Source organism: Ailuropoda melanoleuca, chromosome 10 (assembly GCF_002007445.2).
Source record: "Ailuropoda melanoleuca isolate Jingjing chromosome 10, ASM200744v2, whole genome shotgun sequence".
NCBI lineage: Eukaryota > Metazoa > Chordata > Mammalia > Carnivora > Ursidae > Ailuropoda > Ailuropoda melanoleuca.
This window is the reverse complement of record NC_048227.1, coordinates 94,573,999-94,599,148: the sequence shown is the minus strand read 5'-3', so window position 1 is coordinate 94,599,148 and position 25,150 is coordinate 94,573,999. Positions and strand designations below refer to the sequence as shown.

Genomic DNA, 25,150 nt, shown 5'->3' with positions numbered 1-25,150 from the left:
AGCAGAGAGAGCGTGAGGCACGCCGGGGAGAGAACGGAACGAAGCCCCAGCCCCTGAGTGACACTGCGACCTACCAGGATGTGGGCTTTGTACGTAAACGTGTCGTCCCGCTTCCTCGTGATGAGCAACAGCTTGTCAAAGAGGAAGAGCGTGCGCTCGTTCTTGGCCCGCTGGATGCGAAAGGTGCCCTCCAGCACCAGTTCCCCGTAGCTGGTCAGGTCTGGCCCCTTCCAGTTAGTTAGCAGACTCTGTATCTCCTGAAAAAGTGACCATTCCGTGTGATCAAACAGGAGGTGGCAGGACCTGGCGGCAAGGACAACGTGGCCCATTTGCCGAGTCTCAAGAACGGTGTCTAACTGTCTCTGATCCGGTCTAACGGATCTACTTGGTGTCGATGGGGTCCGATGATCCCCGACCTAAATCCACACTTACGGGGGCACAGAAATGAATCAAGTTCCTAGTTGATGAGTTGCCAATTACTTATTTCCATTCCGTGGTAACCCCTCTTCTATGGCTGGTGACAGCAGTTATGTCTCTCAAAAGCTGGGTGAAGAGGCCACAGGTAGGTGACCTTCTCCGATAGGCATCTTTCCCTTAACCTTGTCACCCCTATTCTCTGCACAAAAACCTTCAGAGGTATTGAGGCACAAACCTTCTTCCAGAAACTGAAATCCATACCACATATAAGTAACTCAAAACTAAGGCCTGTGAGAAGTCACAGGACATACATCTTAGAAATTCCCTGATATTAATCCCATTTATTTGGAGAAAGGAAATGAAGTTTGTCACCACTATGTTTTAAATGGTACCTGATACATACAAATTGAGAACATGACTTTGAAGTATCTTCGGGATGTACTGTACCTCCATATTCATGTGTTTTAAGGAAGCTGATTTTTTATTGATTTGAAAGATGAAAATATTCACAAACAGCATTTAATTTAGCAGCCCATAGGACAACCTCGAATTTCACTGGTTGCAAGTAGAAATGGATAGAAATGGAGACAGACGTCTGAGCCAGAGCCTGATTTAGCAGTGTGTTCAGATTGCCAAACAGATTTATACGGTATGAAAAACCAGTCATTTAGTCATCTCTGAATATGCAATTGACACTATGTCCACAGACCATGTAGCTGATGACACATTAAACCTTTCTGACTGTTATAAAAACCAGACATGGCCTGGAAGATGAGAATGTCACCTTCCCTCAATTTTTGAGTGTCAACTGCATCACACCATACTCTGGCCGCCTACAGGTGAATCCTAGAGTTTTGTTTAAATTTATGAGCTGAATACTGTACCTTTTTTCTTGAGTTGGGCACAGGCGCCCTGCACAGTGTGGAGTCACCTGGGCTTTCATGGCTCACTCCAGGGACACGCAGGAGCCCGTGACCAGCCTCTAGGTCCGCATGACCTTTTGTTTTTATTTTTTTATTTGTTTTTTAAAGATTATATTTATTTATTTGAGAGTGAGAGAGCACAAGTGGGGGTCGGGGGAGGGGCAGAGGGAGAGGGGAGAAGCAGACTTCCCACTGAGCAGGGAGCCCCATGCGGGACTCTATCCCAGAACCCCAAGGTCATGACCGGAGCTGAAGGCAGATGCGTAACAGACTGAGCCACCCAGGTGCCTGACCTTTTGTTTTTTAAATAGTGCCTGGGACATGATCATTGGCTTAGCACTTATCAAATGCCTCTGTGGATTTAGGGTCCAAAATGTTGGTGCTGGAAAGAGCCTTAGCAAAGCTCTTGCCTGTCTTATTTTAGAAATGAGGCCTTTGGCGTGCGCTGGTGAGCTTCATACCAAGTGCAACTGCGAGGAACCTGCTTCCAGGCTCTCTTTCCTCTGAGTCCCCGCCCCGTATCGCACACGTACCAACGCAAGATTCTGCATTCACTAGGGAGACAGGAAGTGTCACTCAAAAACCCTTGCAACAGCTTTGAGAAAGTGGCTTCCAACAAGAATTACTTATCTGTAATTAACATAAGGTAAGGGTGCAGGAGACTCCAACTTCTAACTTGGGGAATTGGAGGGGCTACGAGCGAACGATTCGTTTAAAAGTTATCAAGTGACTTCTCTTAAACTCCACCTTACACAGTGATTAGAATTAGCCACGTCCTGATCTTTCTTTAGAGAGACCTACGATCAAGACCACGGATGAAATGCAACACTTGGGCAGCCGTAATATCTGATTTGGAAAACGGCAGGGGCGCCTGGGTGGCTCAGTCGGTGAAGCATCCGCCTTCGGCTCAGGTCACGATCCCAGGGTCCTGGGATCGAGTCCCCACATCACACTCCCTGCTCAGTGGGGAGTCTGCTTCTCCCCCTCCCTCTGCCCCTCCCCCTGCTCGTGCTCTCTCTCACTCTCAAATAAATAAATAAAATCTTAAAAAAAAAAAAAAAGGAAAGAATGGTACTAAGCCAGGGCCCCCGCAGCACCGCCAGCCGCTGCCGTCTCAAGGGTTCACCTGCAACCGGACCGCGTGCTCGTGCTTCCTCTTCATGTCGTTGATGTGCCAGGCCACTCGCTGCATCGTGTCGATAGCATCAAGCACCACATCGTAGCCTTCTGTGTCCTTGTCAAGGTGATTTTCTATTTCCTTTCAAAAAAAAAAGGAGACAGAGAACTAGTTATTTTCATTTTTTTCTCATATCACCAATGGCACACACAGCATCTCCGTGATTAGTTCCTCATATTTCCCTTTTGCCTGTTTATTTACACACCACCATCGTGCCTTAAGAGTCTGACAGAACGTACCAGAATAGACCTGCAACGAAATGGTAAGATAGGAATGAAAATGGGGGGAGGAAAAATAGAAGTGGATCAGAGTTTCATGAAGAGGAGGATAAAAGAAAACATGATACAGTTCATTAAGCCTCATAGAGCTGCTACGGTTACAATAGATACAAGATTGCTATTATGGTTGGATACTTCGGAGCTTCCTAGTGGCCAATGTAATAGAGTTCTCACCCTTACAGGATAGAAGACATACTTTCCTTTTTCTCCCAGAGGAAATAAAATGTGTCACACAGGGCTATGTAACAGACTGAACAAAAGAGTGGACATTACCTTTAAAAATATTTCTTATAGCAAGTGCCTTTTCCTGTAGTCAAGGCTTTAAAGCCCCAAACGAAGTTCACGAAAGACAAGTCTTCAGAGTGTTGAGGACGATCTCATGATTCAACTGTTCTCTGGGGATTAGCACTCAGCTTAGCACTGGAGTTCCACAATCCCAGGGACACGAAAGGGATGTAACCTCTGCTCTAATTCTTTCCAGCATGTAAGACACATGTCCCTAGACCCCTTAAGAACCTATGGAGAGGGACTGTTGTATCATTTATTTCTTTATCTACTTAATAGTAACTACCAGGGAGCTGGGTGGTCAATAAATGCTTATTAAGTTGAAGTTCTATCTTCTTAAAATGATAACAGTAACCTATATAAACATGCAAAATAGTAAAAAGATATTATAGTCCATTAGATCATTTTGAGACATCGATGATGTGCATAATCATTAAGCCAAAGGATGGAGGTTGAATCTTATGGTATAACTTACGAAGGTTAGTTCCATTATTTTATAGTCCTACTTTGTAAATCTCTGTTTACTTTTACGAAATACTCACGTTTTCCATCTAGCTAGAAACTGGGAAGGAATTTGCATTTTCTTTCCACACTCAGACTCAGCTATTAGAAAGGTTCTATGAAACTATACTGCTAAAATAACAGCTCCCAGGTAAGCTCCAGATCAAGAGCAGATTAAAAAAATATATAATTTCTTCTTTTGGTCTGAGAGGCAATCCTGTTCAACAGCAAACAGGCTTAGGAGTACAGAGTGTATTTCTGTGCGGATCTTCACGGATGGCCACACAACTTTGAAGTGATGTAAGTGACACAGAGGAACACTCTAAATCACCCATAAAAGCAAAAATACTTCAAAGGCAACCAGAAGTTAGTTTCTGATTAATCTAACCACTGTTCTTCATTACCAGCTGTTGTGGATGGAATGTTTGTGTTCCCCCCACCCCCCAAAGCCACATGTTGAAATCCTAACGCCCGTTGTGCTGGTCTTAGGAGGTGGGGCCTTTGGGAGGTGATTGGGTCATGACGGTGGAGCCCTCATGGATGGGATTAGTGTTCTTATAAAAGGGAACCCCAGGAAGTTCTCTTGCCTCTTTCCACCACCTAAGGAAAGAAGAATGCAACCCAGGATGGCGACATCATCAGAACCTGACGAGATTGGCACCTTGATCTTGGTCTTCCAGCCTCCAGAACTGTGAGAAATAAATGTTTGCTATTGAAGCCACCCAGGCTATGGTATTTTCTTATAGCAGCCTAAACTAAGACACCAGCTCCTAATTTAGAGGGTAAGGGATATTTCCCCTATCGATTACCTTTTTGTAAGAATCCTGACTTGTTATGTTTCACATGCTTAAGTAACTGCCATCTTAGACTTTGCTTTTGATCCATGGCCACCCATCTAGAAGGCTATATTTAGAGATTATTGAGACACACTAGTCTTAAATGCCATATTAGCACGGTCCAGCAGAGATCTCTCCTGGTACAGGTATCATCTCAGCATGATTTGGACACTGGTTTAGCCAATTAATCCCACTAATCTAAGGGGTCATGAGTATTAATATAACAATTAGAGTGATATCCCTGATGTGGCTTCACAGGACACACGATTCTCCAAACATGAGCCACCCAGGCAAACAGACAGAGCAAAGTTGGACAATAAGCGTTCTTAAAATTGTAGATGTGTGTGAACTGAGCAAAACTGGAGTGATTATCCAAGCTGGGAACCTGGAATCATTTAAAAAGAGATACATATAAATTGCAAGCATGGTGATACAGGTAAGAGCTCTGGATTAAAATCTTAAGATTTTAATGTAGTTTAAAAATAATAAAACAAAAACAATAGCTCATTTTGATGGACTGCCTATGAGCCACAGTGAACGTGGACAATTTACAGGATTTGAAACGAGAGCCTGGACCCTGACCACTGCTTGAGGTCTTTCTTGTGTTTTGAGGGCAATCCAATCCTACCGACCCAACAAAAATTACTTGCAACCAAACTTTCCCCAAATTTTATCAACTTCCTTAAAGGGAAGACATGAGTCTGTGAGAGTTATGTCTACCCTTGTTTCTAAAGCCTCCTTGCATTGTGTACAAATAATGGGAAATGCAATAAAAACCCTTAAGTGATACTAAGCCCAGCTCAAAGATCATTCCTCACACCACTCATCGGTCTTCTCCTTTTTCAGCCCCTTCTCTTTGCTCCTACAAAAGCCAGTCTCTGACAGATAGCTCTCCTGCCCAACTCCTTACTGAATCTAGGCTCGTGGAGATAAAACAAAACACACAAAAATCTGTTTTTCATTAAGGTGATAGCTCTCTGCCTGGAACCGTTCACTGCCCAGAGCGAGGTACTCCTAAGCCCTATCAGAATCAGAGTTAAAATGAATCTTTTCACTTGGCTGGTGTCAATGGGGCTGCAGGCCCGGAATATAAATATCCCTAATTCCTCAAAGCAGATTAGTCTGTTGTAAAGTATGACTGTGAAAAACGCTTCCATATGTCCACAGCCTTTTCTGATATTTTCTCCCCCCGAAGCTTAATAGATAGATGCACAAAATCGCCATCCCCTGGAAAGTACTCAAGGGCAGGCAGAAACTTACATGCAAAAGGAGATGATATTTGAGAATCCGCTGAACTGGTTTCAAGAGATAGGACCCCAGAGGCAGTGAGTGTTTCAAAGCTTCCTGACGTTCCCTGAAGAATTTGGCCAGCATCTTGTTCTGCATGCACTCTGTAAGCACAGCTACTGACCTGCAAGAAGGATACAGGTTTTTATCTAAATTGTTATAATGAGATGGGTATTCAAGTTTTAAATGCCCTAAAACAGGTAGCATAGCAAGGGAGCCAGAGCTAGACTAAAATGCCTCTGGACAAATTAGAAAAAGGTGTCTCTTTGGGTGGATGGATTAGAAAAAGCTGATGACATGGACCCACGGCTTCTAAGCAGCAAGCTCCTTCCTTCTAGGGATGCAGGCCCCGGCCCGGACACAGGCTTGGCAAAAAAGGGGGTCTGAGTCAGATGTTAGCCCCCAGTTGCTTCCCAAATGGGTATCTGTGCAGTGCTCGAACTACACATCTGTATTCAGTCTCCACAGGTCAGACTGTAAGGATGGGACACCTCGGTACTAGGAAAAAGGAGCTCCTTCTTCAGTAGAGCCAGCCCCATGCTGGACATTTGTCATCCCTTCTGATGGTTGCCTTTGTAGAATGCACAAACAGCATGATTCTCTGTGCAGGTCTTTGGAAACCATGGCCCACAGCCTTTGAGAATCTTTGAATAGATCCCTCCAAAGACAGTTTCTGAAACAGCTAGGGAACCTCACCTCTTAGGGAGTGTGCCTCAGTGGACTAGGAAAGTGGGTCCGAATTCCTTCTGCATCCCAGCTCCCCCAAAGGTAATAAGTATGGACCCCCTAACGTCCCAGAGGAAGAGTTGAAACAGCGTTCATATCTTATACATGAAAGCCAGTGGGCTCGTGGAGTCGCGCACACTCGTAAATTAAAATCGTATGGTCTCATAACTTGGAAGAAAGCAGGTGGAAGTGATTTCAGCCCCTCACTCCCCAAGTTAGTAACATGTTTTCAGGATTAATTTAGAAAATTAGAGCCAAACAACAAAATAAGACTCCTTGGAAGGAAGTGAAATGGCGGTCTCCTAATAAATCTATTAGAATTGCTTTTGTGCCCATCTGCTTTGAGAATTATCTGTCCAAATGGGTTTATTTCCCCCAGAAGTTGAGATTTCAAAAATACTCTTCATCATGTAGCCGAGGGTCTTTTTAAAGGTTCTTCCAGAGCCAGAATCGGCTGCCCAATTGCCCTTTGGCCATCTGAAGGCTTGAGCTCGTGCCCAAGGACAGGACATCTGCAACAAATTCAGAGCGCACTGAACTACAGGTTCAGGGCCTAGGGAGACATCTGAGGACAATGACCTGACAGGGCCTGGGCCCCTCCTTGGGGAAAGGAGGGAGGGCTTGTGTCTCTTCCCAGCGAAACTGCTGGGGCGTGACTGGTATGAAGAAGGTGGACATCTGTCAAGGTGTGCCGGCGACATTTAATATCTCCAGCCTGGATCCGAAGGGAGAAGAAATGTTGTCAGATGGGCTGAAACACCTGGCACTCTTGGCTTGTTAAGACAGGGGAAAGGAGACCGGGGCTTCAGAAAGCAAACTGATTGGAGACAAGGGGCCAAGAGGAAATATTTTTCTATGAATATGAAAACACACAATTGGGCAAGAACCGGACATGCCTGCTTCATTGAGCATGCCTTGCGAGCATCTCTCTGCTAACCTGTTTCTTTCCTTCCTCACAGTTGAAGATATACAATAAAAAAGAAAAGAAAACATGAAAGTACAATAAAACCCAAAATAGAAAAAAACACTTCCTCCGGGAAACTGTTCTTAACTCTCCTCCCTGGGACTTACTACTCTGTTCTCTCGTGTATCTTTAGCTTCTAGTCACACGACTGAGTCCACACTACATTAATTTGTATTTATCGATTTGATCTTCCCTAACACCCTATTCCATGATTGCATTTAGTTGAGTTTGATGCTCAAAAAAACAGCTAAAAGTTGCTAGAAGGCAAGGGTATTAGTTCCTATTTCCTGGAAAAACACAGCGGGCTTGGGACCAGACTCCATGGTGCTCTTGCATGAATGACTTTGCCTGTCCTTTGAGTCTAAAGCAGCCTCATAGAGAAAAAGCTGCCTTTATTTTTGTACTCTCCTTTCTTATTACTAACTTCAACAAATCTTAATATAAAATTCCCAAACTGCAAATTCATAAGTTATTTCTTCAAATGACATGTGTATAATGAAACTTATATAGACACAATCCCCCAGACAAGCCCGGCTAGCGTTTCCCATGCTGATGATTGGGTCTAGTTATGTGTTGATTCTTCAGAGTTTGAATGTTTTTTTTTGTTTTGTTTTGTTTTGTTTTTTTCCTTTCCCTTAGGAGTTTAGTGGAGAAGTTGAGCGCCGAGTCTTCCCTGGATTAGGGTGTGATGCCATGCTGGATTTCAGCTTCCGGTTCACGGGATTTAGTTGGTGCGTCCGACAATTTTCTACTACCTTCGGCATAGAGGTAGAAACAAATACTGTACGAGAGAACATTGCTTAAGCGAAACTGCGTAAACGATGGGTGTGTCTACTGATAAGGATATGGTGATAACTGTACTAATTGGCATGTGGGGTTTGGCGGTTTTGTTTGGTTTTTAGGGAAACCCGGGAAAAGCGAGGTTGACCACTAACCATATAAATCCCCACAGCACAATATCCCGATCAGTGTTTAGGGAGGGAGACTACAATCCTCCAATGGAAAGTATTCCTACATAAGTCTTGGCCTCTGGCTTCGTGCCTTTGAATCCAAATTGGCTTTCTGGGGCCACTTCCGAGCAGGATTCCCATTTGTTCTTCCTTGCTGTGGTAGCTGTGGGGGCGGGGAGGGCAGCCTGCTGGCTTCTCTTCTAGGTGGATCCTGCCACCCACTTTAGCCATAGGGACGTGTTTCCACAAAGACAGACAACAGATCATGTCACTCTTATCATCCTGGCTGGTCCCCTAAGATAACAACTCAAGTTCTGTTGAGAAACTTTACAAGGATGGGGTAGCATGAGGTCCGAGGTTGGAGAAACCTCAATTCAAATCCTAGCTGGGCCACTCACTAGCTATGTGGTCCTTGGGTTGGGGCAGGGGTGATGATGAGGAAGCAATGGCTGAGAACCCATCATCCCGTGCCCCGCACTGTGATAGATGCTTCTCTTTTCTGGAATCCCTGGACATCTATGGATTATTGTGCAAGTTAAATTCAACATTTCACATTGATAGCATTTAACACAGTGATTAGGACTCAAGAAAAGCTCAATAAAAGTCTTTTGCTGAAAAAAAGAAATGACAACAGTGACCGTAGGCCCGGCTCCCTTACTGAAATGGTCATGATATTGTCCATATGGCATTCCCTGAACTGCCCTCCTGTGCAGCCCCCGGGTCAGCAAAATGAAGCCACGATCCAAATGAGATGAGGAGTCATTTTTACATAGTTCTCAGAGCTTAGATAGTAAAAATATAAGATATTTTATCCCCAGCTAGATTATATAAATTCATGCTCAGTGCATTCCAAATTTTTCAAAACATGCCACACATACAAGAGGGGTAATGGGCAAGAATTATAGCTGAACACAACTCGTTCACCTAGTTTTCCCCTGAAGGACACCTCACGATCTTTTGGTCTCTTTCACGGTCTTTCACAATGTCCCCCCACTGGCTCGGCTGGGAGTCCCTAAGCTGAACGCATCACTATCTGGGTACCCGCTAATCCACTCTCAGCACGCCGTGCGGTCTCTCCATGGCATTCGGCGCAGTGCCAGGCACAGAATGCCTACCGCCAGCATGCACTGGACCCCTTGCCTGAACCCGGATGAAAACGCAGAGAGGCACTGCTGCATATCGACGACGCGTACCTTGGATAGTTGGTGCAGTACTGCGTGTAAATGTGGAACTCTTCACTCTGCAAGGAAACAGAAGAGACTTTCAGAGGCAAAAAAGCACAGGCATCAATAAGCATTTAAAAACAATAAAAAGAAATATCGTTCATACCCGTAAATTTGCCTCTCCCATCACACAGGCCTGAGCCCCTGTGGCATAGCCTAAGCCTTTTTATCTACCTTGTTTCATACTAGAAGCCACCTAGACTTGAACTCATCTGAGGTCAATAAACATTTACTGAGCACCTGCTGTGTTAGGTGAATCTGAAGGCGGAAAGAAAGAGGAGGAAAATAAGGTTTCTGCCCCAGGTACATAGAGTCCAATGGTGGATTTGCAACATGAAAGAGAAATAGAAGTAGATAATTTAATTATGGTGGTAAGAACATGGTGGAAGTATGTGCAGGGCACAGGAAAACCACTGTATACTTTCAGGCCCTTGTCTATACAATTATCTCTGCTGCTGTCTTTCCCACCTCTGACATTGGATGGCCACTGTGCATCCTTTGACATTGAACTTGGGCTTTATTTCCTCCGAGGAGCCTCCCCGGAGCCAGGGCAGAGCCAGCTGCTTCTACTCTGGGCTTCCACAACACCCAGATCTCCAGGAGCACTGACCAAATGGCAGTGACATCTTCTCTGCCTCTGTGTCTCCAGCTCTAGCCCGTGAGTTCCTGCAAGGTCATGGCTGTACTGTGTTCATCGGGTACATATTGCTCCTTGGACCACCGAATCCCTCTTTTTTTCTACTAAACTGAAAATTATTTGAGAGCAGGATTCATTGTTCTTGCAACTCTAACATCGTATTACATTATGAAAAAGAGACCTTATGTTATCTTGGTGGTATTTCATATTCTGCTCCTTTCACTTCTTTTTTACTTTTTAAGCTACTAGATTCACATGTGACTCTAAGACAGTGACTTTTTTGGTAATTTTAATGCTTTAATTAATTTTTTTTCTTATTTAAAAGGAAAGTCTACTTAGAATCCTTTCTGTTCACTTGACTAGGATTAGATTAAAAATTTTATATTATAGAAAGTCTCCAGCATATACGTAAAAGTAGAGAGGATGGTATAACGAATCACCAAGTATCCATCACCTGACCTCAACAGTAACTCATGATCTTTACCCACTACTCCCGTTTCCCCATCCCTCTGAAGCAAATTCTAGACATCGGATCACTGCACTTGTAAATATTTTAGTATATATCTCCAGTATAAGGACTGTTATAAAGAAGCATCACCATAATGCCCACGATCACATTTAAATAATTTTGTAATATGAATATTCAACCATCACTATTCAAATGTCCTATCTTTTTAATTTTCTTTTTTTAAGTTGTTGGCCTATTTGATTTGGAATCCAAATAACTACACAAAGCAACCGGGTGGTATCTCTTAAGACTCTTCTAATCTATAAATTCCTCCCTTTGTCCCTTTTCCCCTTGCAGTTGTAGTTGAAGAAACCAGATGGTTTTTCCTACAGTTTCTCATCGTCTGCTTTGCCGGTTACATCCCTGTGGTTTCCTCTGATATGTTCACCTGCCCCCTGCACTGGTGTGGTTCAGGGGGGGCTAGAACAGATTTAGCTTCCATAGTTTGGCAGGAATATGTCATAACTGTATCGCGTTTCCATCAGGAGGCACAGAATGTCTGGCTGTCTCTCTCTTTGTGATGTTAACCACCCCTGGTAATTATTGCCTGATCTATTAATTCATTAGGAAATGCCAGATGGTGAGATCTCTGACTCCACTATTCCTTCCTCATTTATTAGCCAGAATCTTTCCAAAAAAAGGAACTTCCTCCTATTAACTGTTACTCTGCAGTTTGTAGTTTGTATGGGAAAGGCAAGACGAACGCTTGATTCTCTTCCTTCATTTTCAAGATAGCACATTGGTTTTCTAGCATCGAAGGCCACCATTTGGGGTTTTTTTAATCACCGTGAATGCATGACTATAAACATATTTAATGGGTTTCAGTTGTTTTTAATGAATTATCTTTACTGATGCTGAAATGATCCCAGTTTTGGCTGGTAGAGCCTCTTCTTTGGATTCATGACCTGACCTACAGACTCCGGGAGCTTCCTTGTTTTCTGGAATGACAAGATGTTCCAGGTCACCTTGTACATTTCCTGCCCCACACTCATTCTTCACGGGGCCCTGATTCCTTTCGGTTGCAAGTAGTATTTGGAGACCACGGTCTGGGTATCCGAGATGGTCTTGCCACTGAGTTAATCATTATTTCTAGGCCCTTTCAGTGGACAGACTTAGGAATATGGTGTTTTTTATTTTTTATTTATTTTTAAAAATATTTTATTTATTTATTTGACAGAGACAGAGACAGCCAGCGAGAGAGGGAACACAAGCAGGGGGAGTGGGAGAGGAAGAAGCAGGCTCACAGCGGAGGAGCCTGATGCAGGGCTCGATCCCATAACGCCGGGATCACGCCTTGAGCCAAAGGCAGACGCCCAACCGCTGTGCCACCCAGGCACCCCTGGAATATGGTGTTTTTTAAACATAAAATACATTCATGGTTCAAACATGCAATTCGGATTCAGGATTACAGTGTTTTTAATTAGCCTCATGCTTACCCTGTGTTTCCTGTCTCCTACCAAATCCAGTTCAATGACACTAACATAACTACTCATTTGCTTTATCCCACAGTACACTGGATTTCAGCATAACCATACCAACACCACCATATTTGATATCATTACTGACAACAGTTAAAAATGCATTTGCTGTAGTTTCCCCATTGTCTATTTTAAAATCAACTGGGATTTCCTTTGTGCGATTATGCCACAAAGCGGCTGTATCAGTAGGCTCATCATTTCATTTTGTTTTCAATTTCTGGAGACTGTCATTTTAACTTTAGTTTTATAATTATGAAAAAAATAATTACGTGATTTCAGGGTCAACTCTATAAGAAAATGCATATTTAAACAAGTCTAGCTTCTATTCCTCTCCATTCTGGTCTACCCCTCCATTCCCTATCAGTGATCAATTTTTAATTTTATAGTTGATTCTTTTTTTTAAAATATTTTATTTATTTGTCAGAGAGAGAGAGAGTACAAGCAGAGGGAGCAGCAGGCAGAGGGAGAAGCAGACTCCTCTCGGAGCAGGAAGTCTGATGTGGGGCTCGATCCCAGCACCCTGGGATCATGACCCGAGCTGAAGGCAGACGCTTAACTGACTGAGCCACCCAGGCGTCCCTACGCTTGCGTTTCTGTCACTGTATCTTGGAGCAGATTTCTGGAAGGAGGACTGCTGGATTACAGGATGAAGTCAAATGTGGTTTTGCTAGATATACTCAAATTCTCCTCCCCAGGGCCTGTGCCATTCTTTTCTTCCACAATTACAGGAGTGCCTGCTTCCCCACGGCCTTACCAGCTGCATATGCTGCCCAATTTTCAAACACAGTACTTTTTAAAAATTTAAATTAGTTGCCAGTTTCCAAAAGTTGGCAGATCAAAATATCTTGATTTCTGGTTTCTCCAGAGAAAGTATTAGATCCACGGGGCCTGGCGCCCCGTTTCACGTGACATTTCTGCCTTCAGTACATGTACGTGGGCTGCTCTCACCCCCACCTGGGCCCACGCGTGTGCTACACTCACCTGTGTGGCTCTGAAGGTACTGGAGCGTCTGGCCCTGGCTCCGTGCACAACACCGGCACAGTGATTTGCTCAAGGTTGTCTAGTAAATTAATGTCGTATGGAGCCTTTCTCTGGGTTTGCTCACACACTCTGAGTTCCTCGCTTCCTTCCTGCCTTCCGCTGCACTCACATGGGACTGAATAATATCAGGGTGACTCTCCTTAAGTTTAGGGACCTTTAGGATCATCTGAAATACCAAACTTGAAAATAATGGTTTCAGGGGCTCCTGGGTGGCTTAGTCAGTTAAGCATCCAACTCTTGATTACAGCTCAGGTCATAATCTCAGGATCGTGACGTGACGTCGGGCTCCACTCTGGGCATGGAGCCTGCTTAGGATTCTCCCTTTCCTTCTGCCCCTCCCCTCCCCCACCTCCATTTGTACTCTCGCACGCTCTCTCTAATAAGTAAAATCTTTAAAAAAATGGCTTCACAGCAATGTCCAAAAAAGCCAAACTATGGAAAGAGCCCAGATGTCCACTGACAGATGAATGGATAAAGAAGATGTGGTATATAATATATACAATGGAATATTACACAGCCATCAAAAAATAAAATCTTGCCATTTGCAATGATGTGGGTGGAACTAGAGTGTATTATGCTAAGCGAAATAAGACAATCAGAGAAAGACAATTATCATATGATCTCACTGACAATTATCATATGATCTCACTGATACGTGGAATTTAAGAAACAAGGAAGAGGATCGTAGGGGAAGAGAGGAAAAAATGAAACAAATGAAACCAGGTTGGGAGACAAACCATAGAAGACTCTTAATCATAGGAAACAAACAAGGGTTGCTGGAGGGGAGGGAGGTGGGCGGATGGGGTAACTGGGTGGTGGACATTGGGGAGGGTATGCATTGCAATGAGCACTGGGTGTTATATAAGACTGATGAATCACAGACCTGTACCCCTGAAACCAATAATACATTATATATTAATTTTAAAAAAATGGCTTCAATGAAAATATATTTAAATTACATCATATACTTGACCTATATGCACCTATCCCTAATAGAGCCTCAAGACTTCTGCACAATTGAATTGTTGTACATTTTGTGATCTCCTGGCTCTAACCCAATATTAAATTAGGTTTTGATTTAAATCAGCTCTATGCTCTTAATGTAGAATCAAATGCATGTTTGATCTTAGATTTTTAAGCTCTGTGGACAATCCAAACAATGGTTTTATACAAAAATCAATAGCCCCTAGTTGGTTAATCCTTAAATGCCTTTTATTCAATATATATGCTACCCCCAATCCTTTTTAGACATGATTAGGGAAAAAGAAGACAATGATAAATTATATAAAAATAGATATTTCTTTCTGATTCAACTCTGTCAAATTGTAATTACAGATGTAAAACTGAGACGTTTAATTATGAAAAGAACCAAAATAAAAGAGAGTTAGGGCTGGCCAATTGGGCACGTGGGGCACTCAGCTGTTTATTGGTTGAATAACCAGAGTAAAGAAATCTGTATGATTTTCTCTCTCTCTCTCTCATACACACACTTTGATTCCTGAGAAAGGGTTAATATGTAAGTAGCACTCTGGGTGAGGTAACATGGACTTGAATTCATTCCAGTGACATGAATAGTCAATGTCAGCACTTTCTTGAGGATAATCTCAGTAAGTGGGTAGGGTGTGTGCGTGCGCATGCATGGGGGTGCGTGCCTGGGCACTGAAGGGAGAAGGGCATCAATGGGAGGGGAGAGGAGGGGGTTCAGAGGAGGTGGGGTCTCCGAAGATAAACTCTGTCTCCCTCCTAAACGCTGCCTCGGGTCAGCCCAGCTGATAGCCCAGATAAGAGACAGAAATGAGGATGGAGGTGAAGGCAGGGAAGCAGGAAACCTGTTCCAGCTGTTTCTAGAGCCCTACGAGCAGACAAATGGGAGCTGAATCAGCCGGGAGACAGCTTGGCCTGCCCCCCTGGGGAACTTTTATTTCTGTCCCTCGAGAGAATGGTCTCTGCAGCCCCTTGTTCTTTTATAAGCAGCAGGTAAGAAGTACTGTATTCTCCTTTCATCAGGAAGGATTTCTGTAACCTCCACATGCCACAAAAGCAAGGTCAAAGATGAATCTCTGTGTAAGCCCCAGTGATTCAGATTAAAGCAGAAGTCAACCGTCAGCTTTCCCTCTTTCATTAATGGCCTCGCAATTAAAGCAATTTTCCATTCCTCCCCAGAGTCGAGCAGCTGGTTGCGTTTCAGAAAACGTAACATCGTCTAAATTTCAGGGTGCTGAGTGAGAAGCAGGTTGTGCCAGAACCAAACACTCACACAGGGCCCTGCCTCCATGTGAAAGTGTGGAGTGCTGAAGTCAGTCTTCTAATTAAACTTGGCAATATTACAATGAAAAAATAAGATCTGGGAGTTGGCAACGTGGCACATCAACAAACTTTTATGTGAATAATTAAGCCGGAGCTAAGCATATGCTGGACCGTCTTTAATCAACTTGTGATTACAGTTACCAGTAAAAGCCCAAGCGTTTCCGATCACTCCCATGTTGTTTACGCGCCGTGGCTATTCTAACATATCTTCTTTGATTTACGCGGCACATCTTTTTACCCGTTCCTCCCTCTTCCTTCCCTCTCTCAAATTCCTACCCTTTAAGAGAATTAATTATGACACAGGCAACGTATGAAAGAATTGTGTGTGTGAGCACGGTAACGGGTGGACAGCCACACACCCGCCCACAGTCACGAGGGTTTTATACGCAAGCCCAACCGCTGCCTTTAAGGAATCATGCTTCAATAAAACCCAGAGTGTTATGTTTGGATTTGAAACCACTGGATGGATCTGTGGCTATAAGAAACAGCCCTGAAACAAGTCCTGAGCCAGGTCAGGCATCTGAGCCAGTGCACAGGGCACTCTGCAGCTCTCAGTGAGGTGCTAATACCCGGTCGATCCCGAGCACCATCATGAACCTTGCTTACACCTCTGTACCCTTGAAACCACAACTGCGGAAATCACGTGACGTTTTGCTGCAAAATAATCTCCACCAGACCTTTTCCTAACAAAAGCTGTTGCATGTTTAAGAGAAACTTAAGATTCTATATAGAGTAAGAAGCATGTGGGAAAACAACCTGAAGGGATTTTCTTGTATGTTTCGGAACCCTGGTGCAGGGTCAGAGCTGACCATTTCATACATAAGCTTTAAAGGTCAGATCCTTTTCTTCTATTTTTCTAAACTATCAATGCAGCTTAAGAAAAATGTAGGAAAATGAGAATGCATTTTTAAGACATAAGAGATTAATTCTGGGGGCGCCTGGGTGGCACAGAGGTTAAGCGTCTGCCTTCGGCTCAGGGCGTGATCCCGGCGTTATGGGATCGAGCCCCACGTCAGGCTTCTCTGCTATGAGCCTGCTTCTTCCTCTCCCACTCCCCCTGCTTGTGTTCCCTCTCTCGCTGGCTGTCTCTATCTCTGTCGAATAAATAAATAAAATCTTTAAAAAAAAAAAGAGATTAATTCTGCTTCTCTTTAGTTCCCCCCCACCCCACCCCACAAGGTTAATTATATAGCCTAGGCTAGTGCCACATATATTATAGATAAAATACCTAGATTCTAACAGATTTTTGTAGCTGGTCTTGAGGAATTCTGTGTGTACTTATTTTTCAAACATTATTCTATTCTGGATTTTCCTCCCCACCATTTTTCTTAGGAAATATGCATAAACATCATTCAGGAACGATGCAAGTTCTAGGACACCTAAATTTGTATTTCCTAGCTTACTGGGGATAGTAACACTATTTTTTTTCCTTGCTAGTGGAAAAAAAGAAAAAACAGAGTGAGAAAGATTAATGGTTAACTTCATCTAGTATGGAAAAACTAGCCATTTTAACTTTAAAATGAAAATAATTTGCAATCTGCGTCTGTCTTGGTTGGCCCAGAGAAAAGAACCCTGCTTACCTTGGACACAAAACATTCTGCTATGGCCACAGGATCATTTTCACAGTTTTCCAAATCTTGTAGAAGTTCACTAATAAAAAAATAATAGTCAGAAAGTATTAGATTATAGTCTGATGATTGAGAACATTTTATGTAACTCAGAGGTCTACATATTTATATGGCATTTACAAGGAATCATTTTTTTTAAAGTGTTCAATAGTGGTCAAAGCCGAAGTACACTTTCGAGGTGGGAGAGCAGGCAGGCCCAGACGTGGCAACTGCCACAAGGAATCATATTTAATTGGATAACTGAAGACCTACTGTCATTATATCCAAGGCTTGGATTAGGAACTTGCCCAAGGTCATGGTACCCCAGGGATTTAAACACAGGTCCGACCTTTAACTCTCCCACCTAGAGATAAGGCTTGCCTGACATTTAAGTCTTCTAGATGGTTGGCATTGTCTGTACCCATGTTCATACACACTTACTTACTCATTCATCAAATAGCTGTCTAGGTACCAAATGCCAGGCAAGGCATAAGAACAAACACATCAATGAGCCAAGGGAGATATGGTCCCTGAGTGCTTGGAGCTCAGAACCCATTGGAAGAGTCAGACATTGCATGAAAGATCACACTAACAAATTTAAAATTATAAGAAGAGAGGGAGTGCCTGCCTGGCTCAGCTGGTAGAGTGTGGGACTCTTGATCTTGGAGTCATGATGTCAAGCTCCATGTTGGGCATAGAGCTTACTTAAAAAAAATAAAAAAAATAAAATTATAAATGGAGATAGTGCTGTAAAGGAAAGATATGCTGGGAGGAAATATTTTTCCTCAGATGAAAACCTGTCTTATTTTTTAATGGCAGTGGCATTATTTTAAGTAACTGCAAAATATTTCATTGTGTGGATATAGTATAATTAATGTAACCAACTTACTATTAGACAAAATTCTATAAATTGAATTCCTGGGTCAAAGGGCATCACAGAGTTAAATGGTAACACATTTCCATATTGCCCTTTATATAAGTTGTATTAATACATATTTTATTATGTTAAGTGTTTATTTTAGAGGTATGTTACATATTTAATAAAAAGTTAAACAGGGGTGCCTGGCTGGCTCAGTCAGTAGAGCATGCGATTCTTGATCTCAGGGTCATGAGTTCAAGCCCCACATCAGGTGGGGAGCCTACTTTAAAAAAATAAAAAGTTAAATCGTTCTGCAGGAATTACAACAAAAACAAGGAGTTTCTTATTTTCTGTTTCCCATTCTCTACTGCCACTCTCCAGAAGCATTCTCAACTTCTTGCTGTTTCTATCCAAGGGTCTAAACATGCCGATACAGCATTTTCAGTATTTTTCAGTTTGAGATATTATTTACTTCTTAATTTCCCAAACTTCCCCTCATCTGATCTCAATGATTTCTATCATGAAATTTGATTAGATTAAAAGTCAGAGCTTACATTTTGAAGACTGTATAAATATTATTCTCAGCTGAGCCTGGGAGTATACCATAATTACATTTCCTTTCTTGTACAACCATGTTTTCCCTGGAGTTAAAATCATCCTCCCCCCTTTTTGTTGCTTAGTTTTCAAAGTACACACCACTAACTTATCCTCAAACTTTGTGCTGGAAGCATAACTCTCACCTCCCTGTGTTCAAACATCAGATCATCTATTCGTTGTATTCTTTCTTGGTTATCTCCCTGCTGCAGCCTTCGGTCCTTCTGCAGGTTAACCTGCACGCCACACCTGCTAGGTTCTCCCAACACCATCGTGATGATGCGCTTCACCTGGCTTCTGTGTTAGATGCCCTGTTTCTTAGATACCATTTCAGATGTATCCTTCTTTGGGCGATTACAACATAGTGTAGCTGTCTGAGTCAAGGTAATAGGCTATACATTTTCTGAGACTTTTCCTGTTTTAGAATGTTCTCCCTTCCCACTTGACTGATCATGTGACTGGATATAGAATTCTTGGTTGGAAATAATTTTCTCTGAGTATTCAGGAAACTATCTGTTGCCTTATGAATTCCAATGCTGCTGAGAAGTCCAGGAACATTCTGATCCGTGATCCAGGTTTCATGTGACCTGATTTTCTATTCTGGAAGCTCTTAGAGTTGTCTCTTTGTTAACATGAACTCTGAAATTCTGTGACGGCTGACTTAGGATGAATATTTTCATGCACAGAACCAACCTATTTGGGAAATGTTCTCAAGCATCACTTCTCCAAGTGACCCCTGGATTCCTGAGACCCCTTCAGAAGTCTGTAAGATCACTGTTTTCATAAAAATTCTTAAGCAATATTGGCTTTACTTTCATTTTTTCATGAGTGTACAGTGGACTTTTCCAGGTGACATGACTTGGCATGAGGTAACAGATGGAAAGGAGAAGCTCACTTAAGGGGGCGCCTGGGTGGCTCAGCCATTAAGCACCTGCCTTCGGCTCAAGTCATGATCCCAGGGATCCCTGGGATTGAGCCCCACATTGGGCTCCCCGCTCGGCGGGAACCCTGCTTCTCCCTCTCACACTCCCCCTGCCTGTGTTCCCTCTCTCGCTGTCTCTCCCTGTCAAATAAATAAATAAAATCTTAAAAAAAAAAAAAGAAGCCCACTTAAGAATCCAGTTATTTTTTAGTAAGTCAGACAATAAAGACATTTGCAAAAATGTAAACCGATTCCAATATATACACAAATGTTAGGGAAAAAGCAGTAAAATTATTTTTCTAAGAATGTGTGTTCATTATTATTGAATAAATTGAAGTTTTAACAATTTTTCACTTTTAATTTCTATCATGGTAAACAAAAAACATCATACACCATAAATAAAAAAAGCTTTTTGGGTCCTCAGTAAATCTGAACTATGTACAGATCCTGGGACCAAAAAGCTAAGGAAACTCTATGCCTAAATTAGGTCTTTGATACTTCCTTCCCCCCATTTTCTCTTCTCTTTTTGAATCTCCTACTATTCACATTTTAGATCTCTTGGTGTAATACCCTAATCTTTCTTATTCTTCCTCTCCTATTTTCTATCTTTTTGTTTATTGTTCGTTTTCTGGGAGACTCCAATTCTATTTTCTGTCCCCTCTAGTAACCGGTTTCCTTTCTACTATCTGATTTTTAATTTCAGAGTGTTTTTTTAGAAATATGCTCTTTAGATGGTTCTTAATGTTTCCATTCTTATGAGTGCAAAATTTCTTCTCTTCAAAGATGTTATTATTAATTATCTGGGGCTTTTCTTTCCTGCCTTTTGCTTTCTGCTGAGCTCTCTTTACTCTGTTTGTTCCTTTTGGCTTCTGTCATTCATGCTAGAGGCTCTCCCCAAATACCCGGGATCTTCAGTTGTCCTTTCCTATTGGAAGGTGAGAGATGACAATGCCGACTGTAAACTATGTGAGAAGTGGAGCTTTCCACAGGGTCCTCTTCACTCAAGGCAGCTGTTCTCCAACTTTGGGCTATTATGACCTGTATACACTCTAAAAAATTCTTTATGTGGATTAGACCTACGGATATTTATTAGAAATTAAAATTAAATATTTTTGAAATAGATCAATTCATTCAATAAGTCTAATACATGTTAATATAAATAACTTTTGTGAAAAATAGATTTTATAAAATAAAAGTTAGTGAGAAGAGTAAGGTTGTTTTACATTTTTGCAAATCTCTAATGTTGACCTTAATGGAACACAGATGGATTCTCATATCTGCTTATACATTCAATCTGTCACAATCTGTTATTTTTTTAAAAGATTTTGTTTATTTATTTGAGAGAGAGAGTATGAGTGGAAGAGGAGGGGCAGAAGGACAAGCAGGCTCCCTGCTGAGTAAAGGGCTCATCCCAGGACCCTGAGGTCATGACCTGAGCTGAAGGCAGATGCTTAACCAACTGAGCCACCCAGGCACCCCTGTTATTTTGATGAAGTACACAGAAAACAATCTACCCTCACATAGATATGTCACCAAAAAAGAGAGGAGTCTTTGAATACCCATTCAGAAAAGTATGTATACTCTTTGATATTACACTGAAACTGAACATATGATAATTTCTTAGAGATCTGTTGGAGCCTGATGCCATACCAATACACTATACCCTGTTACGTTAAAATCCATTGGTCTATCTTGCACATTGAAAGGATCTTTTACCAATGCATGATTTCAGGATAGTCCCAATTTCAAACATTCATTCCTAAGAGTCCTATAAAAATATTCCCTTTGTAAGATTATTTTTACTTTGGAAAATACAATCCTGATATTTGTACCAATAACTCTTACAGATAGATGGGTATGAATAAATTAAAGACAGCTGAAATCTAATCATTGGCACCTAAACACTGGATGAAGAGAAACAGTTAAAGAAAAGTAATAGTCTAATGAAGCATGAGAGACCATGGACTCTGGGAAACAAACTGAGGGCTTCAGAGGGGAGGGGGGGAGGGGATTGGGATAGGCTGGTGATGGGTATTAAGGAGGGCACGTATTGCATGGAGCACTGGGTGTTATATGCAAATAATGAATCATGGAATTTTATATCAAAAACTAATGATGTACTGTATGGTGACTAACATAACATAATAAAAAATTATTATTTAAAAAAAAAAAGAAAAGTAATAGTCAAAGAAGCAACATTTCTGGGCCAGTGATTTCCATTACTGGAGGATGGAGGGCTCATGATCTAGGTTTTGTGTCCAGGTCTTTCAATATAAATCCTCTTTCTGATCAGAGAAGAATTTTGAGCAGAATCCATCATGGCTTAACAGAAATACTCCTTGACGATATTCAACTCCCTGTGTTCTGTATGTTAGGCTAATCCAGCTTCCTCTGAGCTTTAACTTCATCTCCAGAGTGAGCTACCTGGTAGGAGGAAGTGTCTCAGGGGACACACCCAAGCTCCAGGTATAGCTCACCTGTAAATGAATGACTGGCATTCATTGCTCAAACCACAGGGTAGGAGGGAGCTCGGACACCTTCCAGTCCAACCCCTCATTTTAAGGTGAGGAAACCATGGCTCCTACAAGAGAAGTAGTTTACCTTAGTTCACACAGCTAATAATTAATGGCCACAGCTGGGGTTAGTATCAGGGCTGCTGAATCCTAGTCATGTACTCTATTAAAAACACATCTATTGAGGGGTGCCTGGGTAGCGCAGTTGTTAAGCGTCTGCCTTCGGCTCAGGGCGTGATCCCGGCGTTCCGGGATCGAGCCCCACATCGGGCTCCTCCGCTGGGAGCCTGCTTCTTCCTCTCCCACTCCCCCTGCTTGTGTTCCCGCTCTCACTGTCTGTCTCTCTGTCACATAAATAAATAAAATCTTAAAAAAAAAAAAAGCACATCTATTGAAAGATTTGTTTCCTGGCCGACTCAAGAAAGCCAAGGGCTGGACTCTGCATTATGGTGTTTTTGGTGCGAGACCCTGTCTACCTGGGAGCCCTAGCTTGAGTCACCTGCTTAGCTTTCCTTTACAATCATTTTCTAAAATAGGACAAACGCTAAGCACGGAAATAGTGCGGAAGAAGTAATGAGATTTCTTTCATGCCCTTGTCATAGGGCCATTGTCCTAATGTATTTGGCCCACCATCTTGTTCGCTCTCCATTTAACAGTAATTATTGAAAGCCTCCATGTCAGGCATTGTTACAGGTATGGAGGTGTGGTATAAAAAATGTGGGTGAAAGCCCTGGCCTATGGTGCTTATGCTCTGATCAGGGGTGGTAAATGTTAATAATAGAATACATAAAGAACATAGTATGAAACAAAAGACAAGTGTGGGCAAGGATGTGAAGAATAAGAACACTTGTACACTGTTGGTGGGAATACAAAATGGTACAGCTTCTGTGAAAAGCAGTTCTTCAAAAAATTAAAAATAGAACTACCATATGAGCCAGCAATCAAATTTCTGGATATTTATCCAAAAGTACTGAAATCAGGATCTTGAAGAGATATTAACACACTCATGGTCATGGCAACATTAGTCACAATAGCCAAGATGTGAAAACAACTTAATCCACGGATGGATAAAGAAAACGTGATATATACATACAATGAAATATTATTTAGGCTTAAAAAGGGAGGAAATTCCGTAATCTGTGATAACATGGGTAAACCTTGAAGACATCATGCTAAGTGAAATGAGCCAGTCACAAAAGACACATACAGTATGATTCCACTTACTTGGGAATCTAAAGTAGTCAAATTCATAGAATCACAGAGTAGAATGGTAGTTACCAGGGGTTTGATGGGTGATGGGGGGAAATGGAGGAATTGCTAATCAATGGGCAAAAAGTTCCAGGTAACAAGATGAACAAATTCTAGAGACCGGCTGTGCAACACAGTACTGAAGTTAACAATAATGTAGTGTACTCTGAAAATTTTGGTAAGAGGGTAGATTTCGCGTTAAGCATTCTTACATAATAAAATAAAATCTGAAAGCACTATTTTGCTAAAAACAGAAAAACCTTAAGAAATTACAACAGAAACTCGCATGACATAATACGTTATCACTTGATGAGAAACATTTATGTGAAAAATAATAAAGTATTGGTTTTACTGAAAAACGAAACAAAACAACACAATATGACACTATCCTATGTGATACAAAGCAAAAAGAGCAATGTGGGGAGAGCAACTGAGGCTGGGTAGGGGTGGAAGAGCACTGGAGCAGTCATGGAGGGCTCTTGACAGAAGTGATACTGGAGTATGGGGAGGGCTGAAAGAGAAAGTCATTTAAGAAATCGGCTGAGCACACCAAGCTCATTCTGGACTCACTGGCGTGGGGTTACAGAAAGGAAGCCATTATTGGCTGGAGTTTGGTGAACAAAAGGAGCATGGGAGATACAGGAAGAAGACTGACTAACAAATAATATACCCTGTACTAGGGGAGCACACATGCGACCACGGGATGTGGTATACCAGCCACTGAAGAGACTCCATAAAGACCAGGACTGTCCTAGAGTTACAGCCTAAGGATGGGGACCAGGTTTCTCATTGCGTCCGTGTATCTAATGAACAACCCTACCTGTACACTGGCAGGAGGGAATGATTGATTCATAGACTGTGTTTTGTACTCACAGCTAAAATTAGAGTCATCCCACCTTTGGGTTTTGGGTATTTCCCCCATACCCTAAGTTCCAAATATTTCTTCCTTTTTGAGTAGGACTATGAAAAAGAAGGTAACATTTCATACTTGCTTACTTAACATTTCTTACTTGTTTGGGTGTGCAGTTAGAAGAAACACTGTTCTCTTTTACAGAACATATTACATGTAAAATTTTCTCTGACCAGTGATGTGAACTTGAAGGCAGGAACTGTATTTTGACCTTGAAGATTCTACTGCCTCCCATGGAATAAGAGTCAGGAATGGCCTCCCCCCTTCCGGTGTACGATAGACTCAGCACCACTTCCTTTCCCCACCTACCTCCCTAGGTCAGCTGCCATTCTAACTTGTTGCATCCACACAGGCACATGCGCACGTGGGAATAGAAAATGGAATGAGGTTAACAGCACCAAATGTTCCATTAATTTCACTGATACATTAATACTGGCCTTGAAAGTGCACTTGAAAAAAGCCTGCGGGTAAAAACATTGCTACCACTGTGCAGAAGTTAAAGAGATTTTGGTGGTGGGACGACGCACTAAAAGAAAAGAAAACTTCCTCCTCCTTTCATTGTCGTCATGTTCTATGTATCCCATGATTCAGTTTCTGAATTACATTTCAAGGAAGAAAAAAAGGATGGCCCAAATAATTTTTTTTTAGACTTAAACTAGACTTCGCTGAATGTTTTATAAGCAGGGACTTGACATTTACAGACTAAAGAGAAAAAGTTAAAGGGAAAGGGAAGATTTTACTCTCATCTTCTGAGGAAGGAAGAGAGCTTAGATGATTTTAATATGCTAATAATTTTAAAATAGAAATTCAATATAAAGAATGGTCTCTCTTTCCTCACTCTTCATTCTTAAAGAAAGATTCAAATTACAGTTTAGGTAACTCTTCTCTATTCCAAGAGAAGGGTGACTGTATAAAACAGTAGGCATTTTCTTCTTTAATCGGAAGTAAAAAAAAAAAAA

The 25,150-nt window shown here is 42.0% G+C and overlaps 1 protein-coding gene across 5 annotated transcripts in view; it reads right to left on the bottom strand.

Moving 5' to 3' along the window:
• PLEKHG1 (pleckstrin homology and RhoGEF domain containing G1) overlaps positions 1–25,150 on the bottom strand; it is a 233,922-nt gene that overhangs the window by 26,714 nt on the left and 182,058 nt on the right. For all 5 annotated transcript variants that reach the window (XM_034669294.1, XM_034669295.1, XM_034669292.1 and 2 more), the window contains 5 exons: positions 17,119–17,188; positions 9,538–9,584; positions 5,678–5,828; positions 2,467–2,598; positions 75–257 (listed from right to left, as the gene is read on the bottom strand). In XM_034669294.1, coding sequence (XP_034525185.1) covers positions 75–257; positions 2,467–2,598; positions 5,678–5,828; positions 9,538–9,584; positions 17,119–17,188 — 583 coding nt within the window. The remainder of the gene's footprint in view (positions 1–74; positions 258–2,466; positions 2,599–5,677; positions 5,829–9,537; positions 9,585–17,118; positions 17,189–25,150) is intronic.